This window comes from Talpa europaea (assembly GCF_964194135.1).
Source record: "Talpa europaea genome assembly, chromosome: 5".
In the NCBI taxonomy this organism is placed as follows: domain Eukaryota; kingdom Metazoa; phylum Chordata; class Mammalia; order Eulipotyphla; family Talpidae; genus Talpa; species Talpa europaea.
In genome coordinates, this window is record NC_140071.1 from 32,221,236 (window position 1) to 32,241,339 (window position 20,104).

Sequence of the window (20,104 nt, forward strand, 5' to 3'; positions counted from 1 at the left end):
ACACACACATGTATCGTTGCTCATGGTTTTGATCTGCTTCCTTTGGGGTTGCCTCCATTTTTTAGGTAGACTTCCCCTTTCGAGCAGCAAGATGGTGGCCAATGGTTTCATGCTTATACAGTATCAGAATGAGAAATTCTCAACAGTTCCCAACAGTTCAAATCTAAATCCCAGAAGTGAGTTCCCCGGTAGAGTTATAGTTGACACCATCACTGTGCCAAGGCCTGGGTCACAAGCCTTTGCTCTGATATGGTCAAATCAGTCCACTTAAATGACTTAGGATTAGTTAGGAAGTAGTCACCTGATGTAAATATGGGTTCTATTACCAATATGGGGAAAATGTGGCCACTTTCCAAGACAGATTTGAAATTATTTCTCCTTGAGAGCCTTCAGTGACAGAATGAACAAAAGAAGAATGTGGTCTCTTTCTTGTGAGTTAGGAAAAAAGGATTCTGGGTAGACAAAAATCAACAGATGACTACTAAGAATACATTGTACCATTTCTAAAATTTAAATCCACCCTCACAGGACAAATTTTGTCACCATGCAGGATGTCCAAAAGAACATTCTCCCCTGAAGGGAAATCTGAAAGTGTTTCCAATCACACGGCTGGAATAAGCACGCAGGTTTTCTGAGGACTTGCCTGCAGGGGATGGCACTCATTTATGTGTACTCTGTCGTGTGGAGAAGACTAATCAGGCAAGTTACTCTGCAGTCACACTTCATATATCTTTAATGCTGATGAGTTGTTACCATGCAAATGAGTCAGGAAATTTCCTCTGGTCTATTTCTGGTAGCCCCTGGCTTCCATTACCTGTGGCTGCTATTGTTCCCTGATAGGAAAGAAAACAGTTGATCCCAACAATTGAAAACAGTTGTGGCAATCAGTTACTCTCAGTGGATCTGGAAACTTAGTTTTTTATTTCTTTATTGCAGCTACTTGGGTTTTTTCAAAATTTTTTTGGCCATGAAAAGAAATGGATTCAAAAAACAGGCACGGGGTTACAGTTCTCTTAAAGGCAGAAACACAGATCCTTATATCTTAAATGATGACTTACATAAATATGTATCAAAGATTGGGGTCCTAAAGTAGTGTATTAAATTGAGACAAGTTTCCCACATTCTGTCCTTCATCAGAAGTGTTCTTGTTGGCAATCTACTTTGCATTCTTTTATCTTCTCCAAAGGTATCCAAGGACAATATCATCTAGCCTAGTTTACCAGTTGTCTGTGAAGAGCCAGGGGGCCGTCACTCTCACTCTGCTGAAAAGAGGCTTCTCCAAGCTGCATCTTGCCACGTGGGCAACTTCGTCCCAGGCATTGCAGCTGTCACACATGTTGGCAGTAGGATTTACAGGGTCTAAGATGAATGGTCTAAAACAAACAAACAAAAAATCCAAAACTCTCCATTTCTTAACCTAGTTGCAATTTGCTGGGTTTAGAAGAGGGGAGTGTCAGAGTTAAAGAAGAGATTTGGTTAACACAAGGACTCTGGGAAAGGAGGGAGCAAGTCCCCAGGAGACTAATCACACCTATAAGAAAATAGCTACTTGCCTCTCCCGACTAACTCTACTTCTCGTTTTCCTCTTCACCTAAGAAGACATTTTCTCCCAACATCCAATCTTCAATTTGCTCCTCATGTTCTTGGCAATATCCACATTCCATCTATTTTATTCAAAGTACTTTAAATTCACACTTTAGAATTAAAATTTTGTGAGAAGTAATTGAAGGGAATTGACTTTGTGGCAATCAAGTCTGCCTTCTTATTTACATCGAATCCCAGTAAAGCTACTCTGCTCCACACTTCCTCTTTTTTTAATTAATTAATTTATTTTCTTACACTGTTATTAATTTTTGGACAGTATTCGACTTGTACCCTCAGGTGTAGTCCCCTAGTTCTCCCACCACCACAGCACCGGTGATCCAACTCAATACTCCCTTGTGTTCTTCCCTCACTTGTTTTGCCCAAGGCGACAATGTTCCTTATATCACAAGGACACAGGAAAGATAGTTACCTTGTGTGTTTCCGGTTAACTTTGACAAAAATGGGGAACTTGGGATGATAGTGTCTGTGCCAAACAACATCAATTTCTGCATATTGAACCAGAAGTTTGAGAATCGCCCTCATTCCCTGGACCAGGCTGAAGAACAGAGGCTTTCCTGCCAGCTCCCAGACGTGAATCGAGAGGAGCTCCACTGTATAAGTGGAGGGAAGTCTCCGGAACCTAGACACAGAGAAGGAGGGTTATATCTATTTCCATTCACCCAGACAAAGAAGAAAGAGGGCTTCCCTGGTGGTATGGGGGTTAAAGTCACAGTGCTCTCAAGCTATTGCCAGCCACTGCAGCATGAGTTCAATTGTCTGCCAGAGCTAACCCACATGGCACAGCAGACCTCTCCTGTTTCACCTGCTGCTCCCCTCAGCAGTGTATTTCAGTAGATCTGCATGTTCTGCTCCCCACTTTGTCTCTGGTGAATCCTCTCGCCCCCCAAACCTCCAGCCTATCCCCAGGTTGTTGTATACATGAATAAAGTAAATATTTTTTTAAAAAATGAAGCTTTATTCTGTGATAAAAAAAAGTCAAGCTCAACATGAAACTTACAAAAGTTCTATTTTCAATCTCACTACTTACCAAGCAATAATAGTATTTCCACCAATTAAACTGGTAAAAAATAACTACGATATTTAACAATGGCAAGTTGGTGAGGAAATTGACATCCATACTCTATGGATGAAAATATAAATTAATACCATTTTCTGAAGTCAATTATATTAAAGTTTGATTTGCCCCATCCCTTTGATCCAACATTTTTCACATCCCTGAATTCACTCTGTGGAAACAGTTCTACAGGGGCCTCCATGGTAGTGTAGGTTTAAGTTTCAGTGCTATCACCACTACTGCCTGAGTTTGATCACCAGCCAGGGAGGTGACCCACTTATGGTGTGGCAGACCTCTCCTGCCTTGCCTGCTGCTCCCTTCAGCAGTGTATTTCAGTAGATTCACCTGTTCTTCTCCCCACTCTGTCTCTGGTGAATCCTCTCACCCTCTGCTCCTCCATGCAAAAAAAAAAAAAAAATTTCTACAAGTGCTCAAATATGCTATTGTTTTTAATAGAGAAAATTGAAATGTTCATCAATAGGAAACTAGTTATTTTCATGATGTATCTCTTACCCTGCTGTCCAGCATGGTAAACACTAGCTACATGGGGCTATTGACAGGTGACTAGAGACGTGAGTACACACTGGATTTCGAAGACAAACACATACACACATAAAGTGAGATATCTCATTAATAATTTTTACATTGAATTGCATGTTGAAATAATAATGTGGCTATTAGCATATATGACATTGCATGGGTGGTTCATATTTGAATCTCAAATTATAGACATTACAAAGGAGTGACCTGTACTCTGTAGTCATTAAAAAAATAAGGTATATCTCTGTACATAAATATAAAAAGATAAAGATTAATTTAAAACAAATTTAAAGGCAATCATAAACTGCAAATCCATTTGGTTTTTGTTTGAAAGAAATTAAACATGGGTACAAAGCAAAATTTGATGAATATGCCCTGAATATTGTTGGGAGGTAAAGAAATTTTTTTTTACATTAAATCTTTTACATTACAGTTTATGCACTTTAGAGGGGAAATAGAAATTAAAACTGAAGATTAAAAACAAACCAAAGGGAGAGAAAAAATGTCAGTTTCAACATTTCGTGTTGGTTGATGTTACTCAAATATGTGTTTCTGCTGCTTTGGTATTCGTGAGCCATTGAAATTTCTTTTGGTGATAGATTACAAAAAAATTCAATTTATTTCCCTAATGGAATGGTACCATTTCTTATTATTACTATTAGTCATCATTTTCCTCAACAAAGGAAATAGAAAAAACTAAAAGTAGATCAAATTTCTTGTCTTAGTAGTGAGTAGCAAACCAGATATCAGGTGATCAGTAACTCAGTTCTCACAGTGTTCTCTCAATGGACACAAGACTCAAAAATCTGTCTCCACTGGAGCCATCTGATGCTCCCAAAAGCCAAAAGGAAGTCATGACTGAAAATTGCTTAAACAGAGGATTTTCCTCATATTTTAGGAATGTAACTTTAGAGGGGGAGGAAAAGACTTAACAAACATTAAGTTTTTTACCTCACATTCTGTAATATGTTTACATATATATATATTTACATAGCTCTGATATGTGTTCATTATCTTTTTTTTTTAAAGATTTATTTATTTATTTATACAAGCACTGGGTACAGTCAGAAGTTGGGAGGGTGACAGAATTCACCAGAGCCAGAACGGAGAGCAGAGCAGGCAGACTGACGAAGTACACTGCTGAGGGGAGCAGCGGGCAGCAGGAGAGGTCTGCGCGCCATGTGGGACCCTCCTTTGGTGGCCGGGGATTGAAATGGCGCTGCAGAGGCTTCGGGCAGCTTCGCAACCCAGTGTTCAACTGCTGCGCCACCGGGGAGGACCTTCATTATCTTTTTATACATTATCTTAGTCATTCTATTCATAGTTTCACATAAATATTTCCATGTCCTACACCATGTTTCCCAAATTTGTCTTGAAATGTACTTCATGTTATGACAAGTTATTTGCTAGTTTCATTATCTTCAGTAATACTATTCTGAATATACTTATACAAATTACTTTTTATGTGATTATTTTCTCCAAGGGCAGTTCCTATAATTATTGCTGAACTCCCTTTTTAAGTCTCTGAGTACTCTTTTTATGGCATGTTTTTAATGTAAATAAACTCAGGTTTTTTTTTTAAGCCAAATAATAAGTAAACTTTTTTTTTTTTTTTACTTTTTTAACCTGTTTTTACTTAGTGGGGAATTAAGCTGACAAATGGTGTGAGTATTTTAATATCCTTAACACATAATAAATTCTTAGTACACATTACCAGATTACTCTCCAAAAATAGGAGACCAATCACCATTTTGTAACATAAATGGTCTGATTTCCACACAATGCCACCTTTTTAAGATTTAGAGTTATATTCTGTATCACTAATAGACAAGTTTCTTCTTGCAGACCCACAAACGTTCACCACTACCAAAAAAAAGTGTTAGATTTCAAAACCAGCCTGTGATCTAAGCTAGTATCGACTAAGGCAAGAAGCTTTATTTCTTTTTGTCCTTCTGTTTTTCTATTTCACTAATAAATTTTTACTCAACCAAATGAGGGAAAAAAACACAGAATGTTTAGAGGTATTTAGAAGTAGGAGCCAATTACATAGAAGTAATGTATGTTTTTACAAAGTGATTGATGTTGTCATTAGTGTTCAACATAAAATTATACACAGAATAAACAGAGTGAGGGCCTCCCTGGTGGCCTAGGGGTTAAGTCTCAGCTCTATCACTGCAATGGCTTGAGTTTGATCCCCAGCCAGGGAGCTGACCCACATGGCACAGCAGACCTCTCCTGTCTCCTGCTGCTCCCTCAGCAGTATATTTCAGTAGATCCACCTGTTCTGCACCCCACTCTGTCTCTGGTGAATCCTCTCACCACCCCACTGCACCTCTGGCCTGCACCCCAGTTCTTGTATGCATAAATAAATAGATCTTTTTTAAAAAATAAAAATAAGTGATTCAGATGAGGACATCAAGATTATTAGCAACTTTACTCATAGAAGTCATATACAAAATAGTCATGTGTAATTATGCGATAGTAAAGCTACATCTGTTTTTTTTCCAAGTGGAGAATTCATACAAATATATACTAGCTCTCTTTTTATCAAAAATTTATCTTAAAATATCCAAACCAGTAACTGAGTGTCCCTCACATCCCTTCACTATACATTAGAGCTTGCCGCTACCAATGAGAAGGAGAGACGAAAACATGTATGTATCAAGGTTGGGGGGGGGGTCCACCCCCTGAAGTCACCTCTGCATCTGTTAGAACTCACTACAGCAGAAGAAACACATGAAACTCAAATATTAAATGAATGTCCTACTCAAATCAGACTAAACTCCCTTTCCCTTCTATTTCTGTGTTTTTCTTCCTGGCACAATGCATTTGATTATGATCTGATTATGCCACTAAATCACTCTCTCTCCCCCCCCCCCACACACACACACTTTCTCTCTCTCTCTCTCTCTTTCTCTCTCTCTCCCTCTTCCTTCCAAAGAAAGTATAAAGAAAAGGGATATGAGGGGCCTCCCTGGTGGCACAAGAGGTTAAGACACAACCTATGAAGCTATCTGCAGCCACTGCAGCATGAGTTCGATCCCCTGGCCAGCCAGGGGGCAACCCACATGGCGCAGCAGACCTCTACTGACTTGCCTGCTGCTCCCTTCAGCAGTGTATTTCAGTCTGTCTGTTTTGTTCCCCACTCTGGTGAATCCTTTCACCACCCACACCTCTGTCCTGTACCCCAGCTCTTGCATGCATAAATAAATAAATCTTTAAAAAAAAAGAAAAGGGACATGAAAAAAGAAGGGCTCACATGGTGTCCATGTGCTGGTTACATACTTGTTTTCCTCCGTGGGTTTGGCAAATGACGTCCTGAACCAATGGATCATTAACCGAATGAGCTCTTTCACCCTCATGACGGATGCCTTGACAAAGTCCACTTGGTAGGGCAGGAGGGCCAGGGCACACAGCTGTGCCTCGTCACTGTCGTCACAGAGGTACAGTTTGCGGTAAAGGTGAAGTTTTAAATCTGTTAACACCAAGAAACAAAGACAACTGTGAGCATTTCCTCCCCCTCTCCTCTCCAGCATTCTCCTGGTACAAATAAACTGTGTAACTGATTATTTAGACCTAAAACAAAACAGTTTTTTGTATTTAGGAGAGTTATTTCCTTTTATCCAAGTCATTAAACGAGAAAGCTTCAACACTGCAAAGCCTGAGCAGTTCAAATTGAGCAAACTCTGGTACGGGAAAATCTGTCAGAGATTCTCTATTGGTAGAGGAAGTTTATTTCTCAGAAGCAGATTTCATTGCCTGTGCAAATTATCATCTAACATATAGTCACATGTCATTATGCTCGCCATACAAAAACCTCTATTATCCCTCCTGTTTAATATCTAAACTGATATTTCTATATGTATATATACCTGCAGAAGAGATTCTATCACCTGGACACTTCAAGAAACTAATTGTACTATAAAGATGGTGATTTTAAAAGACATGGATCAATTTGAGAACAAGTAATCTGCTTCAGTTATTGATAGATTAATAAGGGAGAAAAGTCAGATTAAATAGCAAGAGTGATCAAATAATCATCTATAGCTAAATCCTACAATTTCATAAACCATTAACTCAAATTGTGCTCATTCTAATTGGATGATAAACATTTACTATCTTTTATCATAATTTACTGATATTGCCCAACTCAATTGCCACACAAGGTCTCTATCACTTATTGATTGTGGCAAATTCAGATTCTATGATATGTATATTAAAGTTAATTGACTAGTTACTTTATTTCACTGATAAAATACATTTTACAAAATAATACATAGATGCTTTTATCTGGACTCCCAATTTTAAGAGTATCTGCATAGTCCTTTGTTACTAGTCCAGTTTAGGGTCAAATCGGAGAGATAATAATCAGTTGATTATCAAAAGGTTAGGGAGTAAAATCAAATTCCTATGGCAAATACACGTAGCCAAACAGAATTATTTATGAACAAATATTCTCATAAATGCTATTATTTAAAAATATATATATTCCAGCCCCACACTTAAAAGGCAAGAGTCATTAGAAGTACTAAAATAGCCCTTTCAATTTTGCTGGGGCCCTATGCCTTTCCTAGCAAACAGACTGAAACAAACCTATGGCTTATGATCACAAAAAGATTATCATCTAATTTAATTTAAATGTTGGTATACAATAGGCATGGCAGATTTGGGATAACCTATTTCTACCTATCTGGCAAGGTGTAATGGTCAGGCCAGAGATTCCCTTCTCAAAGTCACTACTAATCCAACATTTCCCCTCCTTCAAAGTTCTTTATTAATAGGAGCCCAAGCTGGTAGCCTCTACCTTAAACTATTTTTTAGGCTTACAATTTTCTGTTTTGACTATGTGCAACTTAATTGAGTTATTTAAACTGATCATCATCATTATTTGTAAAATAAGGATAGTTAGCTCTCTTGTTATGAATCAACTGCTATTCTAAGTGCTTTATATTTATTAAAACAACAATTCTTTAACAAGCCTGTAAAGTCAGAGAGATGCAATAGGTTCCCCCAAATCACACAGCTAGGAAGTTCAAATATCTATTGCCCCCCTACTGCCCTCATTACAAGTCCCATCTGAGCCCATGTGTTTCCAAACCAGTGGCTAATTCAGGTCTTCTCAGACTTTATTGAGTGCAAGAATCACTGGGGGATCTTTTGCAATGGATTTTCTGATTTAGTAGGTCCTGGGAAGAGTCTATATTCCAAACAAGTTACCAAGTGAGGCTGATATTGCTGATCTGAAATCCTATTTGGGTCAGGAATGTTGTCAGTCCTATCCTTGCCCAGTCTCATGTCTTTTGACTATATCGTTGTCAACAGGCCCCACCATTAATTGCCTAGTACATATGTAAGTAGTGCAGGGAATAACATTGAGATCCCTGTAAAGATTTGATGTGATCATCTAAGTCCGCTCAGACAATTATTAGCAACATTTAGATAACCATTAAAATTCCTTGGACTCCTAGGACTTGTCTGAGTTGCTCATCTTCTGTAAAATCCATTTCCCAGCATCAGTGGAGAGAAGCAGGTTACATAATAACTTCAGTCTTTTTCAATTCATTTAATACAGCTGAGCTCAAGAACTTAGGGAGCCTAGATGCCAATGTAAAAATATGCTTCTGTTCCTCTGGGAGACACTTTAGCTCAAAAGCTACTGATACAATCTCAAATCCTCAAGATAATTATCCAGGAGCTGCTGTTGTCTAACAACTGTGCTTTTGAACTCTACACACAGAAATAGAAAGCATTTTGTACAAACACAGAGCTTCATAGTCCTAAGGATAAGACGGCAGAGTCTAAAATAGCTTCTCTTGGGCCTCCCTGGTGGCCTAGGGGTTAAGTCTCAGTGCTATCACCACTACAGCCTGAGTTGGATCCCCAGCCAGGGAGCTAACCCACATGGTGCAGCAGACCTCTCCTGTTTCACCCGCTGCTCCCCATTAACAGTGTATTTAAGTAAATCTAATTGTTCTGCTCCCCACCCTGTCTCTGGTGAATACTCTGATTTCCCACACCTCTGGCCTAAACCCCAGTTCTTCTATGCAAAAAAAACCAAAAAAAAAACCAAAGCCTTAGCTACAAAAAAAATCTTTTCTTATACATTTGTTGATCTAAGTATTTGCAACATGATTTCAAATTAAATCTCATATTTTTAATTCTTTCAACTGTTTGGGGAGGTAACTTTCTTATCCCTGTTTTAAAGATTTAATAAAAACTAAGATTTGAGGTTTTCCATGATTTAGGAATATAGATAATGTGAAATAGATCTGAGATTTGACTACAAGCCCAGTCAGTATGTTGCCTCCACTATGTAGCTTTGCTCTTATCTCAGTCTATACGGTCAGTCTACACAGGATCTGCATAGTCAGAGAGACCTGGATTTGTATCCCAGCTCTTGCACTTAGTAGATACTTACCTGTGGGCTTAAATTTTCTAAGGTTCTCTTTTCTAATATTCAACACTTCAACCCAAAGATAATATCTTCCCTTCAGTTTGTCGTACAGAATAAATGCGGGTACTTCTAAGGCAACAAGAATTGCACAATGTGCATAATAGGTGCTGGATAAATCATGCCATAAAAGATCATATTCATCTTTGTACCCCTAATCCTAACACTGTTCCTAGAACTTAGGACATGCAGTACAAGGGGTAGTACAACAGAGAATCTTCATATGAGCAGCACATTTTTCAATAATGTTGATAAGTTTAAAAAAAAAAACAGCTCAAAAAATCTCAACATGTTTCTCTGGAGTCTAGCTGAGAGTGGGTAGAACAATTGTTATATTCATGCACTCCCTTTATTCAATAAATATTATCAATGAATATTGTCAAATTATCCAGTGCTAGCCATAAAATAAATTTCCATCCTCAAGGAGTCAAAACACATTGGAAGCCAAACTTGTGCACAGGGACAATCCAAGAGCCTCACACTGCCACGATGATACAGATAAAAGACTATGGGAAATTACAAGAGGTTTGTCTAGGAAAGATCAGAGAAGGAAGTGATAGCTGAATTGAGTCTTGAAAGGTAGACAGAAAGTTTCAAGAGTATAGGGTTGACACGTTAAGAAAAAGCATCTCAGCAGAAACACTGTGCAAAGACATGGAGTTAAGAGAGAACAGAGCTTTATGAGATAATAAATATTTCAGGGTTGGTGGCCCATAAATTCCTCCATTACCAAATGTCAGCCTCAAATGAACAAAAATCTTGATCTCCTACCTAATCCATTGTAAAAACTTAATGGCACAAGGGAGGTATTCCAGAAAATGGTTGAAATAATAAAATAAATAGCTGCTGTGACATTTTCAATTGTGACCCAATATAAAATCAGCATTGCTATTCCAGGTTAACAGTAGATATCAAATAATTTCATTGGTCTATTCATTTATTTACATTTAAATATATTCTCCAGAGAAATTGAGGGTTGAGTTTAGGCTTTTGTTCGACTTAACACATGACCAAGAGAGGATTCTCTGGCATCTCTTCCTCCTCTTATAAGGGCATGAATTCTATCATGGGGGCCCCATACCCAGAACATTATCTTAAAAAGTGCCTCTCAAAGTCCTCACCTCTTAATACCATCACAAGGGGTCAGGGGTGATAGGGCTTAATATATGAATTTGGGATGAGAAAACATACGTTCGGCTCATAACAGGACCTTAATCTTTTCTAAAATGAAGACACATGATCCTCCTTTTCTTAAAAGTATGATTAGATTTTTTATTTCAGATCTGACCCCAGATAACACAACATCTTAAGGAAAAAATATCACAGTGAACAATGTTATTCTATGACTCTGTTCATATCACTTCTCATTTTCTTTCAGGAGTTCCAACTCCCTCAAACCCTCCCCTGTTTAAGATACCCCCAGGGACTAGCATATGCAAGTCTGCAGGCAAATCTCCCTGTGCCACATGGCACCTGCCATTATCTTCCTCTCCTGCTCTTTTGTGCTGTGTTCAACCTCTTCTGTGGCTGCTGCTGCTAAAATCACTGATGGCCCCACCAAAGATAGTATTGTCACCAGTGAGGGCCACACCTGCAAAAGGTGCTACTGCTCCTGCCAGGAGCAAGGAACGTAGAGATCATCAAGAGAGAGGTCCACTCTTACATCTCAATTGAGAGTGAGGGTGGTCCCCTTGGCTGGTAGGGCCCATTCATGCTGGTACAGTAACCTCAGAGCTGCTCTTTGCTCATAGACTGCAAAGCTGTGTGGACTTGAGCTCAGAATGCCTTTATAGACATCTAGGAAACAATTCTGGTTTTTACTCGTTTTGGGGGAAGTCTTTCTCCAAAAGACTGAGTATTAAACACTATCCTCTTCAACATGATCTGTTACTTCAGCTGATAGCTTTGTCCTTGATCTGTCTTTTCCATTAGAGGATACTCATTAACCCCCTTGAGTTAGTCAGATTGTGAACAGATCTTGGTACAAACTCAACTTGGCTATGTTGGGATTCCTACTACATGAAGAAGCTCTTTGCAGGCCAAGTTCATACTTGTTGTGTGCTCCTTCTCCATTCTATCATACTGGAAAAAGAGTAAAACTTGATCACACTTCTTAACTTAAAAACTGGTGGCATAAGCATGCATAAGTGACTCCTTAAAACCACAAAGTACTTAAGTTCTACTGCAAGCAGCTTGACTACGTATGCTTGACTCAACACTGTGTCTGACGTGGTCCATCCTTGATAACTATGTGTTGAATGAGCAGCCATGTACAGCTTTCCCGTGTTATAAAACAAATATATCTTACCTGTCGAGGGTGTAGGGCCCAGGATATCATAGTAGGTCATTACCTCAAAAGAATGACTGTGAAGGTTTCCACTGCATAAAAAATTGAATCTTAAAGACAGTGATGCTCTTTTTCCCATTAGGATCCTTTAGAAAGCAATGTAATATGTTATGAGAGAGAAAAAGAAAACTTAAAAAAAAAAAACCACTAGATGATTTTCAACCAGCTTTCTCCTTCCTCTATCTAGCTTGCCACTCTCTTGGCTATTTTTCAAACTTCCCACGAAGAAGGATTCCTTTCTCAGGACCTGTTGTTCCTGTGCGTCAAATATGTTTAAGTCCTTCATATGGTTTGATCCTTGGCAGCATTCAGATCTCAATATACCATTTTGCTTTTTCTGACCATTCCTTATACAAAAGTTACCTCCCTATTTTCTGTCTCTTTACCCTGATTTATAGTTCTTTAAATCCCCATTGGGAGCCTCCCTGGTGGCGTGAGGGGTTAAGCACCGCACTGTGAAGCAATCCACAGCCTCTGCAGCATGAGTTTGATCCCCGGCCGGCCAGGGAGCAACCCACATGGACAGCAGACCTCTCCTGTCTTGCCTGCTCTTCCCCTCAGCAGCGTATTTCAGTAGATCTGCCTGTTCTGTCCCCTACTCTGTCTCTGGTGAATCCTCTCACCCGCCGCATCTCTGGCCTGTACCCCAGCTCTTGTATGCAAAAATAAATAAGTCTTTAAAAAAAAATCCCAATTAGCAATATATTATTTATCTAATATCCCTCACACTGGGGTATTATGTGCACAAGGGCAGGAACTTTGTTTTGTTCACTATTCTGTCTATAAGACCTAATACATAGTAGGTGATTAATAAATAACTTTCAAGTAATTATAATTATTAACTAAGTAAGGATTAGGGCACAAGATACTATTAATCATGAATGTGATTAAGTAAAATATTTTAAAAACTATGATCACATTTCTACTTGTGGGTTGATAGCACACCAATGCTCATTGAGAAATCACATAAAATTCTAAGAGATAGGACTGCAAAGATATAAAACTAAGAGAAAAAAAAACTTCAGAGTAGATCTCATAAGTGATCCAAATATTGGCATAAAAAGATAAGGATTTTAATGGTTAATATATTTAATCAAAAAGCAGGATGGAGGGAGCTTCCTGGTGGCGCAGGGGTTAAAGACAGTGCTATCAAGCTATTGCCAGCCATACAGCATGAGTTTAATCCTCAGCCAGGGAGGTGACCCACATGGCACAGCAGACCTCTCCTGTCTCACCCGCTGCTCCCCTGAGCAGTGTATTTCAGTAGATTTGCCTATTCTGCTCCCTGCTCTGTCTCTGATGAATCCCCCCACCCCCCACAGCTCTGATGTATACCCCAGTCCCCAGTTCTTGTATGCATAAATAAACACATCTTAAATTTTTTTTTAAAAAATGGGATAGATGGTAAAAGTAGGGGAGAAAGGAAAAACTAGAGCTGGATTTTATGCACATAAAAATTGAATAAAGATTCTAGAATTGAAAAATATAATAATCGAAATTTGGATCTTTATAAATTTAGCAAAAGATTAGATGTAACACAAGAGAGAATTAGTGAACTGTAACACAGGTCAAGAGACATCCAAAACGATAAAACTATATACATATATATATGTATTTTTACCTAAAATGAAATCATATTATATAATGAAATTATTATATAATTTTTCATTTAAAATATTATTTTGGAATATATATTTCTGAATCTAAATATTATTTTGGAATATATATTTCTAAAAATTTATAAATACTGAATACATTTTAAATGTCATGACTGAAGTTCTAATGGGTTCCATCTACCACAAAAGGAATTCATTAAATCATTATTAAATTCCCTCACCTTAATTTCCTCATGAGTATATCCTTCTCTCTTAGTCAGGCAGAGTGTGAAGTTAATATAAATCAGTAGTCCATATTTCCTGCCACAGCTTAGAGAGAGCTCTTGCTATGCCCAACCTGGTAACCATATGTTTGGGAGACGTGCTCCTAGATGGGTGAAGTTTACTGTTTACTCTTGTGGATACCAGAGGGCCCAAACGGGGTCTTGAATCCATTAGGGAGTTCAGGTCAGTTCTAAAATGGGTCAAGGTTAATGAGAATGTCACCACTACCCTTGGCTAACTTACACGAAACTTAGTGCCCAATAAGTACCCCAAAAGATTTCAGCTATTATTACACGTGAAATTGGAGCATGGTCCTAGGAGTGCTTGTTCAAGAGACCTCAGGTGACACTACTCGCCACTTCTTATTTCTGTCAGCGCAGTTAAGAGCAACTCTGTGTTCTGCAATGTGGCTTGAAAGGGCTATTTTTTCAGAGGACAGCCTTAAGATACTCTGACCTGAAACTATAACAGATACATTCTTATTTCAGGATCACTAAATCAAAGCAGTAAGAAACAAGAGATCGTGGGCATAAATCCATTACAACCAACAGCAACATAGACACGGCACATATTTTACACCACTCTCTCCTTAAAACTTCAGAATATGCCTCCCCACTGTGGTTTTCAATAATAAAAATGCTGGTATGTAAGGAGAGGCGCGTAGTGCCCCTGGCGTGTAAATGAGTTCCAGCACCTTGGGCTTATTCAGCAAGTCTCCTGAGATTTCATTCACAAGCAGGGCCCCAAAAATGACTGACACAGAACAGTTGCTATTACTAGTAGGTTAAGGCGCGGACTAGTTCTAAAGAAAAAGAAAGACTTTTCTCACACCCATCTTTCAAAATAATGTAACTGAATAGCTTTAAAAATAACAGCAACAAACAATATATCACCAAAAACCAGGTATCAACTGAAACAATAAACGTCTTTACTCTCTTAGTGGGTGGGAGTCAAACCAACTGTCAGACTCACATATCTGCTTCTTTTCCATTTTTAATTCAATTTTCCCTTCAAATGAATCATGGTATGTTCGTTGTTGCTCTGAGTGGCAGAGAAGAAAGTCAGAATAAGCTGCCGCAGAGACTCCAGCGCAAGGAAACCCTTAGACAAACTGCCTGCTTTCCTGATTCCAATTCTCCTCCTCAGTCAGCCTGAAATCTTCCTCTGCAGTTACGTTCCTAATTTGCCACAGGATTCATTCAGCACAACAAAATATGCAATAGAATATTTTCTGAATATTTTATCAGCCCCTGAAGAGTCCCTGGAAGAAGGGACAGGCATTTAACAGGCACAAAGGAAAGGATGGTGGTTACCTGGGGATTTAGTTCAACTTCAAAAGCTTTTCAAATTAGATTATGTAATGGGTTGACAGAATAGTAGGAACTTAGATCTGAAAATGAGTTTGTTTGTTTGCAGTCAATTAGAATAAATGAACCAAGTGTTTCGGGGCTGTTACTTCAAAATTTGTTCTGTAAGTCTAAAAATATCAAAACTTCAAGCACTGTTTTGTCCAGGAGCAGGATCCCCAAGACACAGAGGAGGCAAGAAAGAGGAATGGAGACCGCGACTATCAGGGTGTTTGAAATTGGGTGGTGGGGGGGGGGTACAGAAGAAGGACAAAACAATGAAGAATAAGATTTTGTTTCCAAATAAGGTCATCATGGGAAGCCTATACCTTAACCTTTATTTTTAATGTGCCCTTGAGTACATTAACTGTCCTGTTTTGATAAATAATAATAACAATGGTATAATGTACCCTATCATTTACAGATCTAATGGGGAAAACTTGGAAGAGGCAATGGGTGAAAATGAAAAACATGTTCTCCTGTTTCTTTTTTTTTTCTTTTTTCTAAAAGGTGGTCTTTGCCTGTCCAAAGTGTGATTGTATGTGAAACTCCATCATTTCCCTTTTTGCTTTTCCAACCCCAACGTGCTTCATTATAGTTCCCACCATGCTATTCATCTGACATCTTTTGCTAACTACCACAATTTAGTAGGTGTTTGGTATTCCTAAAGGTAGTGTTTTTCATTAAAAGGCAAGTCAAGCTAGTCTCTATACACAACTGAAGCAAGGGCTTGGTAATGAATCTATTATGTAAATTAATAAACAGTTCTGAGACATTGTTTTAAAACATTGATCTTATTTTAGAATCCAAATGGCACACAGCCTGGTATATTTTTCTCAAGAAAATGTTTTATTCACTTTACAACAGAGTTATTTGCATTTTTTTCATCCATCACTCGGTAGACTGAAAAAAAGGTCGAGGGATGTAAAAATGAAATAGAAAAATAAATAACAACATGTCAGGATTTTTTCCTTCCTTTCTTTTTTTCTTCTTCTTTTTTTTTTGGTTAGAATTCACCAAAAACACAGACCTGATTAGTTCAACATTTGGGGCAAAGAGACCTTGTGTGTAATGTCAGCAAAGCCACATCAGCCAGAGACCCCAGGATATCGCTGAAGGGAATGTTTATCAGACAAACGTGTCTCAAAGATTCTTGGTACTTGGAGGCACCTTTCCCACCCCTTCCTGTTTGCATTCTTCAGAGTCAGATTTCAGCTAAGGGGATGGAAATTAAATAAAGGTGCATTGGAAAAGACATAATTAGTCTTTAAATCATCGGATCTCAAATTCATGAAATTTCATTGAAAGTTTAGCTAGTCTTAAAGAAAACGCCTCTGGGGCAATCTCTCCAAAGTTTTCTCCCAAGAATTTAATGGTAGCAGACACAAGTAATTATTACTCAATAATGCTCTTTTGTGCTTAGTTCAGTTTTCTTTAGCAGACTCTTCCACCTGTGGAATAAAATAATTCAAAGAAATGTATTCACCCAGACCTGTTTCCATGTGAAGTTTGCTTCAAGTTTTTTCTCAAAGCATCCAGACTTTCTTTCAGCTGTTTCTTGCAAAGGTTCACATTGGCAAACACGTCACTGAACAACACTACGTCAATCTCAGAGCATTCTTGGGTGTCAGTTCCCTTTATAAAGGAACCACCCTGTAGAGAAAAAGGACATGCATGGTGTGGAGAAAACATGGAGTGAAGCACAAATTTCAGGTTGTAGCATTTTAGAGACAAGTAATATTAGTGATATGCTTAAATATGTGTTTGTTTTACCCTTAACCCATCCTTAACACACATAAAAGAAGAAAGAACATCTATCATGTTCTACTGAGAATTTAGATTCAGTTGTAGAAAAGAACTCGCCATATACAGAAAAGGCCTGAGAATCCTTATGAATGAATAGACTCAGAAGTTCTCAGGCTCTTTCTGTTTGAAAGACACTGGGTTGTGAAAAATCCACCAGGACAAGGGTTAAGGTGACCAGACACCCAAAACCCAGCCTGGGACTCACCATGGCTGCCCTCAGTGTACATCTGGGCAGTCAAGGTGTCCACACAGCCCACACCTGTGAGAATTAGAACTTTGACTGATGTTCCTGGCAAATGCTAGTTTATGATGTTTCTAAACAGATCATGTATGATACTTTTTAAGTTTTATTTATTTATGCATACAAGAGCTGGGTTGCAGGCCAGAGATGCAGTGGGTGAGAGGATTTGCCAGAGACAGAGGGGGGAACGGAACAGGCAGACTGACTGAAATGCCCTGCTGAGGGGAGCAGCGGGTGAGACAGGAGAGGTCTGCTGCACCATGTGGGTCTACTCCCTGGCCGGAGATCGAACTCATGCTGCAGTGGCTGCTACTAGCTTGATAGTGCTGCGACTTAACCCCTTGTGCCAACAGATCATGAATGATTTTAATAAAGCATTCTGTAATGGTAATTCATGAGCATTCACTTCAAGTCTCTGACTAAATAAGACTTTATAAAAGTCAAAACTTTAAGTAATTAGCAACACGTCTTTGTCTTCTTCTTTGCCCCACAAAAACCTTAGGTTGCAAGTTCACAAGGAAAGTTCTTCAGCAGAATGTGGCACAAAAAACATAGGCAATTTCACATGAAGTCAGAAATCATTCCAAAACTCTGAATTAATCTCAGGATTTCCAGCAGTCTGCTCAGCCAGGCTCTGTGTGGATGCTGAAAGGAGCAAGAATGTGCCCTCAACTCACCTACCCTGGGGGGAGGAGCCTGAGATCGTCACAAAAAAACCCTGTAGCTTGGTCAGAGGGAACAGTACATGGATTGTGAGAAGTGTCTACTGCTAAAGGGAACAGGAGAGCAAATACCACCTACCAACAAGAGTTGGGGAGGTGAAAGGGGAAGGCATGTACGTATCTCCCACCACAGAGGATCATGAAGGATCCTTAAAAGCAACATTTCCAAATGGCAGAGCCACAGTTGAATTGCATGTAAGTGAAAACATTCCAGGTACTTTATTTTTTTTTTCAATTTTAATTTTTTTTAAAAAGATTTATTTACTTATACAAGCACTGGGTACAGTCAGAATCGCGGGAGGGTGAGAGAATCACCAGAGCCAGAGCGGGGAGCAGAGCAGGCAGAAGGACCAAAGTACACTGCTGAGGGGAGCAGCGGGTGGAGGAGAGGTCTGCGCACCATGTGGGACCCTCACCCGGTGGCCGGGGAGCAGCCGAGGATCGAACCGGCGCCTCAGAGGCTGCGGGCAGCTTTGCAACCCAGCGCTCAACCGCTGCACCACCCGGGAGGCCCATTCCAGGTACTTTAATAAGTAGGAGGGGATTTATTTCAGGGAATCATTGGAATAGCTAGAAGAATAAGCTCTAGACTAGGTTTTCAAAAATGACTTTCAGAATAACACTGCAGAATTGGCCTGCAGAGGGACCTATTGCCCAGCTACAGAGAGCCTGGAATCTAAATGCTCTAACGGCTGGTCCTAAGGCCAGACTACCTGTGCTCAGACCTAGGAATCAAGAAGCTGCCTCTTCAGCTGTCCATCCCAGAAACTCCCTGTTCTATTTTAAATCCAGAGGCTACAAGTCATCGTTAGAACTCTTGACTCCAAAGTCATTCTGCATCTTCTTCATCTGGACTAACTAAAACGGGTGCCTCATGCCTTACTGTCTCATTCCTCCACTTAACAGTTCTGAACTCAGTCAAAACTGGTAAAACTAATCGGCAAAACCTAAATCCCATTGGTGAAATGTAGTTTGCAGCTTCCTTAACCTGAGACTTCATGATACGCTAATGAGTACCGTCAATCTTCAAGAATGAATATAGGGCACAGCAATTCTGGAAGCTGATTCATCATTAGCTCTTGTTTTTGTGAGCTTCTTGCAGGACTGGAGCTAGGTTTCTGGCTCCCCATCCCTAGCTCTGTGTTCATGGCCCCACTCTATAGAAGAACATGTTTCATATCCGGGCTTTTTACCATAGCTATCTTGGCTAGAATTGATCATACTCATAATTAATATTTGCTATTGAATTACACTGAAAGATAATTTTTGCTTTTAAATGAACTGTGGTTTGAAGATGGTTTCATAACAGTGATGTGTGTTTTACCATGAGGAACAGATAAATTTTCAGAATAAAATGCTTCCAGAACTGAATCCTGTTTTGTTTTGTTTCCTTCAAGAAAATTTTCACCAAGAGGCCCTGTGCTCTATGGGCAATCATTCCTGAACACGGGGATTATCTTGAAGCTGACAGTGAACTCTTAAGTGTGGCATCTAGTTACTTCCACAGGCAGGTTGCTCAGGCATAAAATAGGGTAGGGGGAGGGGCAGGCTGGCCTTCTTTGCCTCAAATTCCCCATAGCATTTACAAATACTGGTCAAGTGTGAGCCAGGTCCTTGGCCCTGACACTGTAAAGGCACTTTTGTCCCTTGGGCAAAAATTGCCAACCTTAATGGGTTCCACAGGTTCCTTAAAGGGTTACATGGCTGACTGCCTGTGCAGCCGGCTGGCCTGCAGTCTGCCTGGAATTTCAAAGGGCCTGAGCAGGCCTGTGTCACCTCAATCAGAAGGCGAAGCTGCCCTTTGAACATGCGGCCCTGTCCTGATGATGTGCATTACCTACAAGGAAGAGGAATGGCTTCCTTTGGGTTCCGGGTTGGCCACAGGGCTGGGGGCTCAGATTACCTGGATCACTCGGGAGGTTGGCAATGGAAAGCAAGCCTGGATCAGCTCGAGCAGAGCAATGACTTCAGCTGCGCAAGCAGCACTCAGAGGACCAGAGGAAGGGCGGATTTTTTCATCTGCAAACCTCTGTAGCTCTTGGGAACTTTTACACTCCAACATATTATAAGGTGAAAATCCTGTGGACATTTGGGCTGCATAGAGAAACAGTC

General features: G+C 39.5%; 1 protein-coding gene across 1 annotated transcript; it reads right to left on the minus strand.

Moving 5' to 3' along the window:
- Nucleotides 1-1,216: 1,216 nt before the first annotated feature.
- LOC311170503 (2'-5'-oligoadenylate synthase 1-like) lies at nucleotides 1,217-18,992 on the minus strand (the record flags this gene model as incomplete). Its single annotated transcript, XM_084232918.1, has 7 exons — nucleotides 1,217-1,373; nucleotides 2,015-2,224; nucleotides 6,485-6,674; nucleotides 9,618-9,722; nucleotides 11,959-12,029; nucleotides 16,716-16,876; nucleotides 18,876-18,992. The coding sequence occupies 7 exons, from the start codon at nucleotides 18,990-18,992 to the stop codon at nucleotides 1,217-1,219; spliced, it is 1,011 nt and encodes a 336-aa protein (XP_084089044.1).
- Nucleotides 18,993-20,104: the final 1,112 nt, after the last annotated feature.